We start from the raw sequence: 19422 nt of genomic DNA, 5'->3' as shown, positions 1-19422 counted from the left end.
CCACCATCATATTCGTTATATGAGAATAGAAACTTAGGGGCATTTTTGTCATAAAAATGTAAAAATAGGGGTTTGGTAGCAATTTTTAAATTTTTGCATTATTCTGGGTGTAATTTTTAAATTTTTTTTAAAAGGGAGTAAATTTTAAAAAGTGTATTTTAAAAGGGAGTTATTGATAATTTACCCTTTTAGTTTTTACGATATATTTGGAATAACAAATGATTTATCTTTATCTATTTATATATGAGTAGGTTTTATTTGACCCGTTACAAGCTTGTGACAGATAAAGTTGGAAGATTTGGACTCATTTTTACTGTATTCATAATTGCGTGAAGTCGGTTGTGTTAGGGTGAATCTCTTTTTTTGGCACATAAGTTTTGAGTTTTGATCCAATTGTATTGGGGTAACATTTAGGTTATGCTTGCTGAAACCTCTACTAATCATGCCGATAGAGGCTTTTTATGACTTAGAGTTTCGCCTATTGAAACGCCAATCGCGTTGGGCAATCGGGCAAGGCCAAGTGAGGAAGGCTTTAATGATAATACTATTTCTAAATGTTTTGAGTTTGTAAATACGAGCATTTTGCAATTTTGCATTTATTTGTGTTTACCTAGTGCCCACCGAAGGCGTTACAGGTTTCCTCATCATTAAAAAAAAAAAAAAAAAAAAAAAAAAAAAAAAAGGAATTAAGATGCATAATTGAGGTAATAGTGCCTTCATTAATGTAACCATGCATACATAAATGTAGCACATACAAAGCTTGACATGGAATATAAAGATTAACCATCTTGAAGTTTTTTTTTTTTTTTTTGGCAGCCGAAACCATCTTGAAGTTAAACACTTGCATAACGCCTAGAGAAAATAACAGCAAGCCCAGCAATTCGGAATCGCCGGTTGAAGAATCTGGATTCGCCCAACAAGGGCTCTCCTCCTTGTTGAAGCTTTTGATACCCATATCGACGACCTCGTTGCTTCAAGTGTTTGATGACCGTGTACACAAACGGGACGATTCCCGTGTACTTCTGCATCGAAAACCTCGACTTCATTGGCGACATGAAAACTGCTATACCTTCATATATTTTGTTTCCATGGTAAGGTGTAGAGAAATAAGTAATATAAAGGGTGGGATGGATTACTTGTGTGCACGATCAATGAGTGGAGCAAGTGAACCATTCCACCATTTTTTTTATAAATTTTTCCATAGAATTGTTTATACTTGAGATAGCAACTGGCAAGCAAGTAGGTAACAACAAAGAGAATCACGAATTCTCAGAATATCCGTCACAAGCTTGTGGCATAAAAACATAATAGTAGTACATGATCATCCTGCACGATCTTATCTAAGAGAAGAAATTACCCGACAAAAACCCGATGCAAATTTAGCATGTTCGGGTTAAAAACGTGAGACAAACAAACCATTTACAAAAGAAAAAAGACGATAAAATGTTAGCACAATGGCACAGGTTATAAATTTCACAAACAGATGCGATTACAAAGTCTTCATCCTAAAATGATTTAAAGACGGGTATAAATCACCATTTGACACGATAAAAATGAAACAGGATAGAAAAATACGGCCAAAAAAAATAAGATTATTACACTAGATTGCCTCCAGGTGCTATTTAAAAAAAAAAATAAGGCTAGGGCAATTGCATAAATTACAGGCAGCAGAAATAGTAGTAATTCACATTCGAATGCAAGACGGAAAAATCTGCAACAATGGAGGTCATATAATGATAATACCAATTACACATCTTGGGCGGATGAGACCTTCCCTTTGACCTATTTGCCAATTTTTAGTATAAATACAAAGTTACATCTGGGTTCCGAGGCAAGGCTACAGTCTAAGGCTATGGGCTACAGCAGAAAAATCATCGAAGTCATTTGGGCAATCTGCTGCAACTTCACCCATCAAAAATGACGAGTTCCCATAAAATGGGAAGAACTTTGTAGGACCACTTCACCCATCAACAATATCAACTGCTTCACCTGTTACGGTAATATGTTCCTCCAAATCTTCGGAAGACTCTTTTGACTTAATGTCCAATTGAAGACAAGGGTTTGAGGCCGCTTGGATTCCCTCACCTGCAATGACTGGCATGGCTTCAACGAAATTACCATCATCCTCAGAAGCGTCGTTTTTAAGAACGCCATTACCCGTTATTTTTGAAACAGATACATCCTGTTTTTCAACAATATCAATGTCTTCAATTGTTGAGGTAATATGATCCTCCAAATCTTCAGAAGACTCTTTCAACTTGATGTCCAATTCCATAGGAGAGGGTGCAGTCACTTGGCTTTCCTCACAAGGAACTACCGGAGTAGTATCATGGACATTTAGAGACACAGAGTCATCGTTGTGGGCTTTATCATTCATCGGTAATCCATTGCCCATCATTTCAGTAGAACTGTCCAAGGTATTTTCAGGAACATCAATGTCTTCCCTTGTATCTGAAGTAACTACCGGAGTATTATCATGGACATTTAGAGACAAAGAGTCATCGTTGTGGGCTTTATCATTCATCGGTAATCCATTACCCATCATTTCAGTTTCAGGAACATCGATGTCTTCCCTTGTATTTGAAGTAATATGGCCGTTGACATGTTCAGAAGACTCGTTCAACTTTATGTCCAATTCCATAGGAGATGGTGTGGTCACTTGGCTTCTCTCGCCAGGAATTATAGTAGTAGTATCCTTGGAACTAAAATCATCATGAGCTTCTTCTGATATTGGCGGCTGTTGATCACAAGGAGCAGATTGGACACTTAGAGATAAGGAGTCATCATCGTGTGCTTTATCATCCATAGATAGACCATTAACCATAAAATCAGTAGAACTGTCCAAGACATTTTTAGTAACATCAACGTTTTCTCTTGTATCTGAAGTAATATGCTCCTTCACATGTTCAATAGACTCCAATTTCATACCCGTTTGTAGAGGTAAAACTGTGGTGTCCTGCCCTTTTTCTTCCTCACCAGGAATTACTGGCACGGCTTCATCAGAACTATTGGCGGAAGTATTATGTGAAGCAGGCTTGACTTGTTCATGAACATCTTGACGAGGTTCAGGTGATGTTTCTTGAACAGAAATCGCCATTTCTTCAGAACAACGACTATTGAAGGAATTGTCATCAACTTTTGCACCATCCTGTGATGTAGTAGCAATGCTAGGCCCAGGGGAAGAACCGAAATCAGATGTTTGAGTATGATCCAGCGCATCTGAGGGGTTATCACCAGGAATTACTGGCATGGCTTCATCAGCACTATTGGCAGAAGTATTATGTGAAACAGGCTTGACTTGTTCATGAACCACATCTTGACGAGGTTCAGGTGAAGTTCCTTGAACAGAAATCGCCATTTCTTCAGAAGAGCGACTATTGAAGGAATTGTCATTAACTTTTGCACCATCCTGTGATGTAGTAGCAATGCTAGGGCCAAGGGAAGAATCGAAATCAGATGTTTGAGTATGATCCAGGGCATCTGAGGGGTTATCACCAGGAACTACTGGCATGGCTTCATCAGAACTATTGGCGGAAGTATTATGTGAAGCAAGCTTGACTTGTTCATGAACCACATCTTGACGAGGTTCGGGTGATGTTCCTGGAACAGAAATCGCCATTTCTTCAGAACAGCGACTATTGAAGGAATTGTCATCAACTTTTGCACCATCCTGTGATGTAGTAGCAATGCTGGGCCCAGGGGAAGAACCGAAATCAGATGTTTGAGTATGATCCAGCGCATCCGAGGGGTTATCACCAGGAATTACTGGCATGGCTTCATCGGAACTATTGGCGGAAGTATTATGTGAAGCAGGCTTGACTTGTTCATGAACCACATCTTGACAAGGTTCAGGTGATGTTCCTTGAACAGAAATCGCCAGTTCTTCAGAACAGCGACTATTGCAGGAATTGTCATTAACTTTTGCACCATCCGGTGATGTAGTAACAATGCTAGGCCCAGGGGAAGAATCAAAATCAGATGTTTTAGTATGATCCAGCGCATCTGAGGGGTTATCACCAGGAACTACTTGCATGGCCTCATCAGAACAATTGGCGGAAGTATTATGTGAAGCAGGCTTGACTTGTTCATGAACCACATCTTGACGAGGTTCAGGTGATGCTCCTTGAACAGAAATCGCCCTTTCTTCAGAACAGCGGCTATTGAAGGAATTGTCATTAACTTTTGCACCATCCTGTGATGTAGTAGCAATGCTGGGGCCAGGGGAAGAATTGAAATCAGAAGTTTGAGTATGATCCAGCGCATCTGAGGGGTTATCAGCAGCATCACATGAATCCACACCTGCAAGTATATTTTCAAACGCAAAAAATGAAAAAATAGAAATAAAAAAAAGCTTCCCACCTAAATAACATTCACTTAGAATTGGGCTTCACTGGTGGGTGCCAAACTATAGAATTAATGGGCTATAATTAGTCCTATTTTTTCACCCACCTACTTTTTTAGATTCGATATGTGACACTAAATGCTAAACATGAAGACTTATTTTCCTAAATTGCAATATTTAAAAAATTCAAATTATACGTTGCATTTTTAAGGACTTGATTTTATTCTTAATGTCATTAGTCAAGTTTAATGACTTTAGTAAATGCAGTAATAATATACGGAGTAATATTATTTTATATACTTTCATTTAAATTGTCAATGTTATTCGGGGTGAACTGTTTTTTTTAAATCTTTTTAACATCTTAGAACTATACATTAACAATGTAGATTGTTTTATTTGTTGGTACATACATTAACAATGTAGATTGTAATGTTAAATTAAAAATGCATTGAAATATGATAACAAATTCCAGTGAAATACGATGACTTTAATTGTTAACATCTCTAAACAATACGGTCTAAAATACCGTGACGCAAGGGATATACACTAGTGTTGTATAAAACTGTTATTTACAAACATTTGAAGTTTTACCTTTTAAATCAATCTCAAAACCGTCTTGATCGACTAGCTTCTTCTGCAGCATATCGGTTCCGGGAAACACCAACATATTCAATGTCTTCATTTCTCGCTTATCCGATTCCTCAAGAGTACTGAACCCAAAAACTCTAGTCCAGGTATCCATCAACTCAGATATAGCAGGAATTATCAGCTTGTCCACATTAAGAGAACGCAGTGCCTGAGACAGCAACCAGAAGGCTGGTCATGAGAAAGCATGGTATTCAACAAGCTAAAAATGTTATCCACCTCAACACTAAGTGAGAGTCTGAAATGCGGTGGGTATGAGGCAGTTAACCATCAACAAATGAGAGCAAGAAAATACAAGAAATTGCTGAACACATTTGGCATTATTCATTTCATCATGCCCATATGACAATTAGTCTACGAAATTCGTGGACAATCACGGCGCAGTGAATAGATTACAAGCCATCCACAACCCATCAACATATGAGAATGAATCAAAGAAGTACTACCAGTGTGGCAGTGTAGGAAACAGAGAGAACAAAGGCTAAAACAAAATGTAAATGCACTAAAGAACCATAACAGTATAGTAGTATACAGGAAACTCCAATCAAAGGATTAACTTCTACTCCCTCTTATTCTTTGGAATTACCCCAGTTTTTCAAAATTTCAGTAGCATAGATGGACTAAGAAACATAAACCAACGTAAGAAATAATTTGCAGCTGAAAACATAACACTCTTTTTTTGTTGGATAGAAATGTCACGTATGAGGAGCAGGGAATCAAGCAGCATTCCCTAAAAATATTAGCAACTGTAGCACCATGCTCAACTGTAGTACTTATGCACGCTTTCCCGAGGCAAGTTCAATAAAATATTTCTTGCACAATGAGCATTTGAAATACAGGCGAAAAAGGTACATTGTTCCGCTTTAATCCCAATCGCATTTTTATATCAGAATAGCGAATAGAGTCAAGATTCAATAGGTCAGGTCCACTTATTTTTGCATTTGTTGATTTCTCATTTTGTTATTGCAAACAATTTTATTGAAATAAAATAATTGTAAATCGAAATATTAATTGATTCAACAGACTGCTTATAAAATTTTTATTATTTAATCATTATAATGAAGATCAGGAACTTTCAAAGATACCGATTCAATGGCAGAAAAGAGTCGCCGACACATCCCTTGACGCCTGTAGATGTGGCGAGTTCCAATAAACGGCATCTCTGCAAACTGTGTACCATGTATCCTGGGCACAAAAAGAAGAGAGAATAAAATTATACTCCGTATTAGATAAGATAACCCAGGAAGGAGAATATAAACGCTACGTTACTTAAAACTCAGCACCAAGTGTTGGGCACGGGGGTGAAAGAATGTCATACATGGCCCTTCTGTAAAAACTGAGAGTAAATAATCTTTTAGCATAAAACCAAATGTCTTCTCTGAAGGAGTGAAGTGTTGTGTCGATACGCAACACAGTATCACACAACCAAAAGAAGTGTAGTAGTAAGATAGCAAAAGGGGAAGCGAAAGACTACATCAGTTATGTTCTGAAATGGAGGGTCATTTTCCCCACTTGCAAATGCTATTAAGTAATTTATCAACTCAGAAATTCTTGCCTTGCAACTCCGAAAAATTGGATGGAGTACTATGAAACCATAATAAGCACAATCTAACCACGTATATAAATTCTTACATGATTACAAACGGAGAGGTATCCATCAAAGACGATAATTAATTGAAAAACATGGAAAGAGGATTGGGTCAGCCATAAGATGTCTTAATGTTAAGAAATGATATGATAATATGACACTATACCTTATTGATGCGGCAGATATTATTTCATCACTTCTCTCCAGTACAGCAGTGTAAAATCCATTGTAATTGAGTCTTGTAAAATTTGACCTGAAAGAAATAGCAACTAGCCTCAGATTTTTTGTCCCCTGATAAATAAGCTCAAACATACTCTAATTGTTGCAAATTTCCAGAAAAGTTAAAGTACAAAAGTACAAAAAAAAACTTTTCAAGGAACCAATATATTTTCTCAGTTTGGTTTATGATCCATAAAATTTGGCTTTCTTCAAAAATCCAGATGTGGGTGTTTCACATCAGCACATATAGCAAAACTGGACAATAAATGGAACCGATTTACTCTTACAAGCAAAAGCTAATCAATCTCCCCTCCAAGAGCACTGGCCTTTACATCTAAATGATGTGTGACAATGACGGAGTGGTTAGTATTAGATTACAGACATGGCTCAATCAGACTGAATCTTCTACTTAAAAGAATATGGTTCGCATGACCACTAAATAAGCTATCGGGAATAAGGTTATCGTCTTCAACAATCCGGTAATTGAAATAGGAGGAACATAACTTGAACCCAAAGTTGAAAAGCAGCTACATTTAAATTTTTGATGTAAATACCACAAGTCATGATAGCATCCTCGTAACACAAACACAATTGTATATGACTGACCATGAAGTACTGGTCAAACTGTCAGCTCCTAAAATTTACAGATTAAACAGTAGGATTTTATGATAATAGAGTGATGTAAATAAAAAGTAAAACAGACGTATCTTATTAAAAGTTGAAAACAAACACAAAAATCTTAAATTTGAAAAGTAGGAGTTGCTTGTATAAAATCATATATCATCACAGACCATTGTAAGACTGTCTATGATACTCAATTATTACTGCTATAAATTTGCATCAAACTTGTGATCTCTAACACTTAGCTTATATGCCTAAAACAATACGTCACAGCCAACCTTCATCCATAACCAACAAGCCTTGTGGGTTGTGACTTGTGTCTACAGATGGTACAACCATATCTCAACTTCTCAAGCCAACCTTCATCAGTAATTTTATTTAAGCCTGATATACTTCAAAAATATTGTTCACTCATTTCCTTCTTACCGGTACACTAGTGTATGCCTGATTCTAGCTATTATGTTGCAGTATTAAGAATTGCTTTGATGCATATCACAAAAACACATGTGAGGTGACATTATTATCGGTATCAACTTTTCAGTCCAAAAAGACATAACAACTACAAAGCACGATGATGGCAGGGTCTCCATAGGTGTAGATAACATAGTTGCCCACTTGCCCCTCCATTCTGCCTTAACCAACTAGTCTCTTTCCAGAAGGAAAACACACACACACGCACACACAAAACAACGTTTTTTATATAAAGGTGCTAGTGGAAAAAAATAACATGAAGCAAGTAAATACAAAAAATTGTAAATAAGGAAAAAAAAAAACTATAATCGCAAAGAAGAGTGCAAAACAAAAACATACGAGTGAGAGGAAGAGCAGAGGTTTCAAGAAAACTAAAGGAAAGATCGACAGAAACGGTCATAGTTCTTACCCACAATTGTAGAAAACATTATGAATTATGTTAATACCACTTCTTCTGTCAGTTATGGGCAAAAAGCATTCGTCCATGATCGACAGAGCCACGGCCAACTTCGAATTCCATTCGACTCTTTGGAGAAAGCTTCGAAGAGAGTTATCAGAACTTAAATCTGTACGGTGAATGAGAGACCAACACAATCCATCTTCTAATTCATGTTTGACCCCCAGAAGTTTCTGAAACTTCTCAAAGACCTGTACAGGTAACAAATCCGCACATGCTTATAATTCAAATAAAATTCGTAAAAAATAGAAAGAAAAGATTACTCTTTCAGGTTGCAATGATCTACATGGATGTTGTCTTTTTCATAGAAAGAACATGGATACTGTCAGAACACAGGGACTTCATATCCCATATGTCTTGTATGAGATGGACTCATACGTGAGACAAATTCAGATATTTATGTATTCATCATATATAGTTTAAGGGTTGACCTCCCACGTACGACCGCGTCATATAAGTTTGAATTTCGTACTTTCTAGGTGAATGACAGGCGCAAATACACAAGAAGGGTTTGCTGAAATTTTTAAAGTTCAGATGAGAACATGATTTAGCTGAATAGAGTTAATTGAACAGCATGTAACTTTGTGGGCCTCCCATTATTTTTCTGAAAGATTTTAATTTTTTGGTCTACAGTGAAAATTTAAAGTATTCATACGAATATATCCAACACAGCAGTTTGAGCAAATCGTAGATACTTTGGTTCAGTAACAAGGCCTTCGTGATAGGTTTTACTGTGCCGGAGTAATATTTTTAAGATAAAATATTAATTAAGGAACGCTAAGGACTGGCTAAAGAACGTAACAGTTTCAGCTTGCAGTATCTAGCTTCCTATTCTACCATGCAAACTGAAGGAACTTCCCAAACATGAAGCAAATAATACAATTTATTATATTATATGGGAGATGGGACACATGATATTATAATCCATGACTTATTATTGGATATACGGGTTAAAATCAAGGTTTGTAATATATCTGTGCAAAGAGTTGCCTTTGGAAAAGTAACACAGGTACCAACTAGATTACTAGAGCACAAGAAGCTATATTATCCTAAAAAAATCAAAAGAGCGTGTTGGCAACCACATCAAACACAAAATAATTACCAACCCAATGGATCAAGTGGGGTGATTGAAACTTCTATAATTCTTATGCAGCTCATTAATGTTTTGCATGACAATATTTGAAGATAAAATGGCACAAAAAAAAGGTAGAATACCTCGTGACAAACTTTCCCACAAAAAGGAAGAGTGCTACCCGAAACAACGGAAATGTCCATCTCCACACATGAGTTGTGATCTGCAAAATTTGAAAGCAAACAAAGCAATAAGATAGAGAAGTTATATCAGCACACCAACATAAAGTGCATGCTAGCCAGGGTATGCAAGGCAAGAGAGATGCTTGGCCCTAAGTTAGTACTAAAAAACAGAATCAAGTCTGGAAATATTACATTTTCTCTCACATAAGCTACATTTGAGCAATATATCCTCTTTAGTATCGTCTCCTTCAACCGTACTGACATTGGCGAGGCCACATAATTTGCATGAACAGTGTGGGCAGTGCCAATCACCGGGAGGAAGCACCTGTAAGTAGACAAACACATTGATTAGAGCAGATCAACTTAATTGCCAATGTTGGGAGTATGGGCAAAGAATAGACATGGCAGGGGAAGAAAAACATGTGGGCTCTAGTCTGAAGTTAAACTAACAACAGTCCGTTTATTTGTTACTACAAGTCTACAACTATGCAAGTCACCTGCTTAGGAGAATTTCTAACATTCTCTGAAAAACTTAGAGCAAATACTAAGTCTGGACATAGAGTAACATAACTTATTCAGATAAATACTATAAAGTATAAACAAATAAGAGAGCCTCGCTTTAATGTATAACCAGAATGAACGAAAAGCATTCCTGAGGGTCTCACAATACTTCTACTCTTTCCACTTCCATAATATTCCAATATCAATTAACAGATCCGGTAACCCAAAATCAAACATAATAAATGGAAAAGGCATTATATTAAGTTGTCTCTGTCACAACAATAGGAGAAATCATGAAGGGAGTTCACCTGGATATCCAAACAGTTCTGATGAAATGTTGAAGGACAGCTATCACAGCAGATCAAATTCCCTCCATCACCGCAGAGGGCACAAGTGTCATCGTTCGAATCATCCCCATCAACATTAATTTTATTAAAGCCATCACGAAGTGACTCATCTTGTTTGTTCCATGTATCTACCAGGCATTGTAAAAGAGAAGGCCCTGAGCTCAAATATATGTTCTGGAATGGTTGACGAAGTTTGCTTGCAGCATGGATTTCAAATTTAGTAACAGTGAGAATTTTACTACAGCAGCCACAATGTATACCATCTCTCGTGATCCAGCCCTCAAGCATCACTTTTGTGCGTCTACGATTCATATAGTGCACCTTCTCACTAAGCTCAACAGTTCCCATATCAATCAACCATGAAAGCAAGTTGCGTTTACCCGTATAAGGAACAAAACCATCAGTTCCAACATCATGACCCTTCTCAGAATTGCGTACGAGCAAAGTACACCTGCCAATCTTATTACTTTTTCTTCCATGAATGAACCTAAAACTGGATTTGTCACCCATTTCTTGCAATTTCCGGTTAGATTTGCCCACATCTCTCCAAGCATCTTTAGATGAGGATTTAGAAGGCTTACCACTACGTTTCATGTATGAACTCAATTTTTCGTCGGGTCTGCCACTGCCAGAGCTATCTTCATCCGAGTCATCCTCATCAAAATTCCGATTGGCATGATTTTTCTTACTCGCACTTTCCTCCCTTTTCTTTCTTTTCAATTCCTTCTCAATCTTCTTTCGAGTTTGCCTAGTCAGTTTACTCAATGTGTCCTCAGATATTGGTGCAAGAGATGAGCTGTCATTGCTAGCTTTCAGGCTCTTGCCATCTTCCTCAAGCTGTTTCTGAAGTGCATCATAAGCTTTGATAATCGACCAAAAAGCGGTACCTGATGGGTTAATATACACTGCATCAGAGTAGTCTCTGCCACGCCTAGGTCTATAATCAATTGTCCAACCCGCACTAATGAGCATGCTCCTTATTTTCTCACGCAACAGCTGCTTCTCGGTACCCGTACCACGCTTGACTTTCCCTTCCCTCGCTTTGGCTATTTGGGAAATTTCAGGCGATTGTACACGTCCTGCTCTCCTACCCCTTTTATTGGGTTGACGACCCTTCACGCTACCAGATTGGAACTTGGCAGATGCATGGTCATCCTCTGATTCTTCATCACTCTCCTCACTGCTCTTAGCCGGCCAAGACTTTCGCCTCTCCGCTGGTTTTTTTACTGTTCTACCACCAGCTGTTACTGGCTTCTTTGGCAGATTCCTTTCAGAATACGGTGAATGACGCTGAATGATTATGCTCTTCGCAGTTAGTTCTTGTCCCCTATAATTAACACTATTTCCCCCCATTGGTCTATACATTTGTGGATGGTTCTTATTAACCTCCTCCTTATTCTTGACCCTCACTTTGAGCACCCCATTCTTACCCTGCAACCTAATAGCTTCATCAGAACCGCCAAACCTCTCCTTCCCCATCGAATAGTACTCCCCACCCGTACTCCCATGGAATGATTTCCGTCTTTTATAAATAATATCACCCTTACTCGACCCACCCTCAAAATCCATCCCATCACCACTACCACTACCACTTTTCATCTCCATCCTCGGACTAAAAATCCCCCTCTCACTACCACCACCAACGTCCATCTCCCGTTCAAAATAATACCTAGCACCCATCATCTCTACATCATTCAAATCATCATACTCATCAAAATCATACACATCAAGTTTACTCCGTTTCATCGCGCCCTCCCTCATCAACCTATTCCTGCCAAACCCCATATCTCCAAAATCATTATACCCACCTGAACCACTCCCTAATCCCCCACCTTCCCTCCTATAATACTCCAACAACTCCTCATCACTCGAGTCCCCGTCCCCAGCACTAACTCGAGCCCTTTTCTTTGCCTTCTTAGACTCGTAAACCTTCCGATCACCCGACGTCTCCGCCCCTGCTCCATCCGGCTTCTTCTTTATCACTAAACAACCCGAAGAGTTCCTATTCTTCACAACACCACCTGAATTACTCCCACCACTTTGACTTTTACCCTCCATTTTATTCATTTGACCATCACAAAACCTCAACAAACGAAATTAATCCCTCTCTTTCTCAAATCAACCCTAACTCAATCAAATATCCACAAATTCGAAATTCAAAATTATAACTTCAATTAGGTATCAATAACGCAATTGTTACAGCATGCGAAGTCAGATCCGAGCTTAATTGCGACAAAAACCCTAATTTTTCGCGGAATTATAAAACGCAAAAATTACACTTCATGTAAAATTGATTGCGTCAAGGAGAATTACGTACCTCGTAAATTAGCTGAAGAATTATGGAGATTAATTAAGTGGAAGAGTAATTTTAATCAGCTTACAAATCGATCTAGGGTTATGAAAATTGGGGAAGAACAGGAAAGAGATTACGAAGCGAAGGACAAGTTGTTTTCGCTTGAGTCTTGAGCGTCGTCCCCTAGAATAGAGAGACACCTCTTTTGCAGGTTTATTTTATCGCTTCTCACCCTTTTTTCAAAAAAAATTATTTACCAAAAAAGAAAAATTAAGAGCTTTTCAAAAAAAAAAAAAAAAAAAAAAAAAAAAAAAAAAAAAATCATGGGTCCTTTAAATAGTGTAAAAAGAAATATATACTTCGTTATCAATACGAAGTATATATCAGCATTACGTTAAAGAGTTAAAAATTTCTAACGGTCGGTCCAACCTAATACTCCCTCCTATTCTACATAACCTTCTCATTGTGAAAATGGCACAAGAATTAAGAAAGTGAGTTTAGACCACACAATACTGACAATGGGACAGTTATGTGAATAGACGGAAATGGAATTGAATTTGGACCACACAACACTTACCAAAAATAGACAATGGGACAATTACCCGACTAGACGGAAATGGACAATGGGACGATTATGTAGAATAGGAGGGAGTATAAAATTTCTAACGGTCGGTCCAACCTAATATATGTGATGTAATTTTATTTTTCAAAATCGTGAATTCATTACATTTTTAGGTGCACCAAAAGTTGAATTTGAAACAATCCATAGATTTTGAGCCACGTGATACTCCTGAATGGATTGTAAATTTCTCGTGATCTAGCCCACTTAATTTGATCTAAATCCAACAAGATTCACTATTCCACAATAATCTTAAGTTGGTGTTGGGTTAATGACTCCAATAGACCAATATCCCCTATCTATAAAAGCTGAAGCCAATAGATGATTCTCATTGGCTCCATGATTGTAGGAAAAAAAAATCCACCCACGTTTAATCTAAACTTTTAATTTCCCTCTCTCCTCAGTTTAGGGAATGAAAATGCAAAGTTTATTTTTGCTGATTGAGAGTACCCACGATCACTAAGCAATTAATTACTTTCTTTCTTCCAGATTTCATATTCTAATTAATTCATTAATACAAAATCATAGATTATACATCTTTGCATAAATAACATAAAATAAAAAACTCCAAATTTTTTTAAAGAAGAAAAAGGCTAATAGAAAAAATTTGTAGGATAAATATAGAAAACAGCGTAATAGAATAAAAGTTGGATAGTTAGAACTGAATCGATTTGACGTAAATTAAAAAAAAAAAAAAAAACAATCGTTGTATAGCCTGATATATATACGGAATATGAAGTAAATATTTGAAGAAATCAGTCAAATTAAAATTAAGTACATAATAATAAAACAAATCGAAGTTATAGTAGTGTTTAAAAAATTACACAAGATTTAACATCTACTAATATGAAGATTTAAAAACGAAAAAATATTTACTCCTAGATATCACATGCAAATGAGTTATTATAGTAAAATATCGATTTACAAAACAATTGAAATTTAATAGGATTGTAGGACGATTTCATGAATCTTACAAATTATTGAAGATCTTTTTTATGTAAATCACACATGATGAAAAAAATAGAACAATAATGAATGATGATGGTAGATGAATTTTGGAAAATGTGATAGGTTTAGTAGAAAACAAAAGGAAGGTAAATGAGTGACATAGGTAGGTAGAGGCGGAAAGGATAGAGTGATAGAGTGAAGTTGAGGGTTAGATTGTGATACAAAAATTGTTCACAATTGTTACTGAGGGTATTAGATTAGTGAAGGTGGGCTGGTGGATTTAGGTTTTCGTTATGGGTGTTTAGTGTATAATACTCCCTCCGTTCTATGTTTACACCTTCTTTATTCCCCCTTAGAAAATTCTAATTTGGGCTTAATTTAATTATAGGCTCATGAGCATTTATAATTTTTTTTAGGGAAAAAGGAATACTTTTATTAATCAAATGCCGAAATGAAATTGGAGGCTACAATATGAGTAACTAATTCAGGACACAAATCAACCCACACACGAGTCGAGTAATCAAGACTCTAGAGGCGATAAATTTGTCATTCAATGCTTTTGAATTTAGTTTAGGGCTTATTTTTAATTATTTTGGGGTTATAAGCATTCACATTACTCATTTCGGGCTTACAAGTTAAATTGTATCACGACTTATATCGAAAGGTATTCATAACCATTTAAATTATAATTATGTAAAATTTATTTTCACTACTTTTGAATTTAGTATAGTACTTTAATATTCAATCATGTGAAATTATCCACATGAATATATTCATAAAATGGTATTATCATCATATATCAAATTAGTGTATTATAACTTGATAATAATATTACGTCAAATCCGTGCATTTTTTGCACGGGTTAAAACTAGTATAGGCAAATAAATTCTTATACCATGCACCCAAGAGTATGGTGCATGGTACTCCCATAGTTTTTTTTAGTTGTAATGTAGTTAGTGGGTAGTTATTAAAAGATGCATATATATTTAAAATGACTTTATTTTCAATCTAACTACCAATTTTAAAAAACATAAAATCACTAATGTTCATAATATTTTTTACTCAATAAAAAAAGATCATATTTGCTATATTTTGAAACTCGTTTATAATATTTAAATATATAATCACAAAATTTAAGTGATATATTCACATGTTAAAATGTGTGAATATGTATATTTTGTTAAATGAATATCTGTGAATAACTCAATAAAATGTTTGTTGTTCTTATGAACAAGTAATTTGTGAACATGTCTATTATATTGTTTGAATATCTATATTAGTTGTGTGAGTATGTGAGTTTTACTTTGTGAATATAATTTTTAATCTATGTGAATATGCTAGTTATGTAATATGAATATCTGATGAGTATGTTAATTACGTTATGTGGATATCTCATTGTTATGAATATGTCAATTATGTGATGTGAATATGTGAGTAAAATCAAAATAAACACCAAAATATATCAAAAGTGATCTCTATTTATAGTGGAACGAAAATTATAAATTGTGGTACAAATTTTTATATTTTTCAAATGTATCAAATTTAAATTTTAAAGGTTTTAAGTTTTGATTTTATGGTTTACCAATAATTAAATGATGAGAGTATCCTACTCCCTACTCATGGGAGTAGGATATAATTTACCATAGGCAAATAGCCAAATGTAGATATGAATGTGGAATCAAACAAGAGATACGAGGAGAAATGAAGTGAATTTCCTTTAATTTAGATATTTAGGGATTGTTTGTTGCCCTTCTCTATGATGGGAAGTAAAATTTCTCCCAGACTGAAAACAAATGATGTGTTTGATTTTCAAGTTTATCAGAAATAGAATATCTTACGTAACTCTAATTCCAACAAAATGTAGGACGTCAATTTCTCAATTACCCTTGATGAGTCGAAGTGTTGACATTAATTCATTTTCCTCGTGCAAACAAAACAATTTTTATGCAATTCAATTAATTTTCTTAGTAATTCTATCTACAACAAATCCTTAGTTGGTATGTGTTTTGACAGAGGCGGGAAGAACAACCGTTTATCCAGGAAAAGCCAAAAAAAACCAAAACAATATGGATTTGGAAAAGGGAAATAATTGTCGTTACGGTTCCACCTAATAATTGTCTCCATGACCGCCACAAAAGGCACTAATCACCACAGCCACCACTGTCGGTGACTCTTTTATTACCCCATCGTGTATGTCTACGCCTCCATCTCCACCCTAGTTCGGATTGCGACAAACCCCCTTCCAACATGTCGAGTCCCGGTCCTATCCAGCTCTCTAAAACTACGGCGCCATCATAACAAAAAAAAACCACCAATGTCGTTATTATGAAACCCTCTAATTCACCGGGGGAAAAAACAAATACAGGTGGTGGTGGTGGTGGTCGCAAGTTAAGTGCTAGTATTATTCGTTGTGACTGTTGATTGCAGATCTTAGGACACGTGGGCATGAATCTGACCTCGAATTTTTGCTACATTTAATGCAGTGACTTAAACATGCATGATAGTTAAGCGGTTATGTGGTTTGCAAGGCTACTTCTCCTGGGGGAGACTAAAGTTCGAGCCTTAATGCCTCCATTACCCCTCTTTTTTTTACACAAAATTTCATTAAAGACGGGCGATATTCGTCACAAGCTTGTGATGGATACCGTTTCCTCTCACAAAATGTCAATTGAGAGGTGAGTGGGAAGCACATGGGGGTGCCCCCATCTTGTCCCCTCTCCCTTTTTGTGAGAGGTCACAAGCTTGTGACGAGATTAGCCCGTCACAAGCAAGACTAGTTGTTTTTTTTAATGTTACAATTTCATATGTAATAGGCGGTAACTTCAATTATCGTCTCTTACGGGTGGTTGGGGCCGAATGATAAGGAAATGAGATATTAATGAAATAGTCCAATAACACCAAGAAAAATAATTATTTCCCTCCTTACTCTTTCTTGAACATCATATATAAGGCCATAACCAAACAACCTCCTTTTTTTTTTTTTTTTGGTGTAAACCGGGGTGTCCACCGTCGACAACAGTGTATAATCCCCTCGCCGCGCGTGCTCTCACGAAGAGGTAAACGGCTGGCCAAAGAGTTTGCTCCATATTCCCATTGGCAGGGATCGAACCCCTGACCTCATGGTTAAGGGATGAGGTGATAACCAAACAACCTCCTAATCCATTTGTAATGCATTTTTGCACAAGTCTTATATGATACTAGTCCAATTCACAAAGAGAATATGATCCACAAAAAAGTATATTTATCAAAGTGTGTTTTATGGTATACTTGTATAAGACGACTTTATACAAATATAAGTGATCTCAATTATTTGTGCAATTTCCATTCCAAATTATCACTGGAATTGTATTCTTCATTAGCGTTGTAGCAAGGTTGGTTCATTCACTTAATTGATTGTGCAAACTGCAAAGGTTCTAACCGTACATTGAGCCAGCTAAGTTCTGTGTGGGTTGACTCAACAAGTTGGTTTGGGCCGGCTCACAAAGTTCTGAAGGTGTTCAAAAGTTCTCAAAAGTTTGGCCCATTGAATGATACAAACTACAAAGATATTGACAAAGTACAAATTCTCATTTGTGACGGGTAGTATATGTCACAAGCTTGTGAGGAGTCAAATAAAATTCACATGGGTTGATAAACACAAACCATTTGTAATTTGCTAGACACTCTTATTTTTGTCTTATATACCTAATTTGGTGATACTTAACCCGTCACAAGCTTATGAGGGATATATCCGTTACAAGGGGACTTCCTGATTGACAAAGCACAAAGAGATTTGTAAGACTTCTTCTCCCATTAAAAATGGCATCGCTTGTTATCTAATCCTTTCCAAAAAAAAATTTGGGGTCGAACCTAAAAACTTCTACCGTAAATATATTAAAAATAGTAAAATACGTACTTTGAAAGATGAAACAAAAACTTCTAACCACCAAATTCAAATACGATAATTTTTATTCAAATCGTAGTTCTCGAGAAGATAATCGATTAAACTCATAAACATGAGTTATGACCTCTTAAAGTTTTCTGAATAAAAAAAATTAGGTATTTTATGCAAAATGTCAAATTTCAGGAGTACCGTGTGAATTTTTCGAAAATATTAAGAGAGTACATTTTATTTTATGAGTATTGATTAACCCATTGTAAAAGCCAACCATTACAAAATTGTCATACTTACAACTGTTTACATGTCTTTTTACACAGTTTACTACACTTCATTTGACTTTTTCACTCAAGTGAAGTCTACCATGTTCTATTTCAGGCCTACCTTAAATTTGACTTTTTACTGCAGTACAAAATAGTCACATTATTATAACACACAGATTTTACCAAAACCACAAAATCACTAAAAATGAAAAAGCAATAAATATAAACAAATTAAATAAAGCTAAGTTCATAAATGATGAGATTGTAACGGGTGACCTTCCCACTTTACTGCACTAGGCTGGGCCATATATCCCTCCAAAATCAAGCCTATGTACCTTAAATCTCTAATTTTATATCAATCCCATATTTTCCACCGTCCGATCTTTCCCAAAACTGACGTTATAAACTAACATCATTTAAAATTTTAAATCTTAGTTAGTTCCATGATCATATGATATAAAGCATAATATTCCGTTTGAGACGGTTATATCCGTTGTAAACTTAAAACGATTTAAATAAATGAATACGACTAAATATAAACTCTTTAGAGACGATTATCTAACATAAATATTGTCCAATCTGTCTAAATGAATTATTCCGTACAATTTAACCCGTTAAAATGAATATACATATAAATGTGTTAAGAGAGATGAACTGATTATAAAGTCCATATTAGCTTTTTTTTTTTTTTTTTTTTTTTTTTTTTTTTTATGACGATGAGTTTGAATCCCCCGGGACCATGCATTCCCGCACCACCACATGGACCATGTAAGCCACCCCCTCTGGAGGCTGCAGTGGCCAAGTGATCATCGCCCCAGCTGGTAGTCGAACGTTTAGAGACCCGGGCCCATGCATTCCTTTTTTTTTTTTTTTTTTACAAGAGACATATATCCAGTGTAAACTTAAAACGGCTCAAATAAATAGACAAGACCAAAGCAGAATGTTTAAAGACTAGCAACAACTTTGTTCAATTTATG

The 19422-nt window shown here is 36.1% G+C and overlaps 1 protein-coding gene across 1 annotated transcript; it reads right to left on the bottom strand.

Moving 5' to 3' along the window:
* Window positions 1–1554: 1554 nt before the first annotated feature.
* On the bottom strand, window positions 1555–13019 carry LOC141619113 (uncharacterized). Its single transcript, XM_074436140.1, has 8 exons — window positions 10407–13019; window positions 9790–9922; window positions 9559–9638; window positions 8296–8534; window positions 6742–6828; window positions 6073–6172; window positions 4934–5138; window positions 1555–4299 (listed from the first exon to the last, which is right to left on the bottom strand). The coding sequence occupies exons 1-8, from the start codon at window positions 12510–12512 to the stop codon at window positions 1961–1963; spliced, it is 5289 nt and encodes a 1762-aa protein (XP_074292241.1). The 5' UTR covers window positions 12513–13019; the 3' UTR covers window positions 1555–1960.
* Between the last annotated feature and the right edge of the window lie 6403 nt (window positions 13020–19422).

Source organism: Silene latifolia, chromosome X (assembly GCF_048544455.1).
Source record: "Silene latifolia isolate original U9 population chromosome X, ASM4854445v1, whole genome shotgun sequence".
Taxonomy (NCBI): Eukaryota; Viridiplantae; Streptophyta; class Magnoliopsida; order Caryophyllales; family Caryophyllaceae; genus Silene; species Silene latifolia.
The sequence above is the reverse complement of the archived record's forward strand: the minus strand, read 5'-3'. Positions and strand labels throughout refer to the sequence as shown.

Coding starts and splice junctions, on each gene's coding strand:
- LOC141619113 (XM_074436140.1), bottom strand. CDS start 12,512: ATGAATAAAATGGAGGGTAAAAGTCAAAGTGGTGGGAGTAATTCAGGT. Junction 9,923..10,406: donor AGAACTGTTTGGATATCCAG/GTGAACTCCCTT, acceptor GTCTACTTACAG/GTGCTTCCTCCCGGTGATTG. Junction 9,639..9,789: donor TAGCTTATGTGAGAGAAAAT/GTAATATTTCCA, acceptor CAAATTTTGCAG/ATCACAACTCATGTGTGGAG.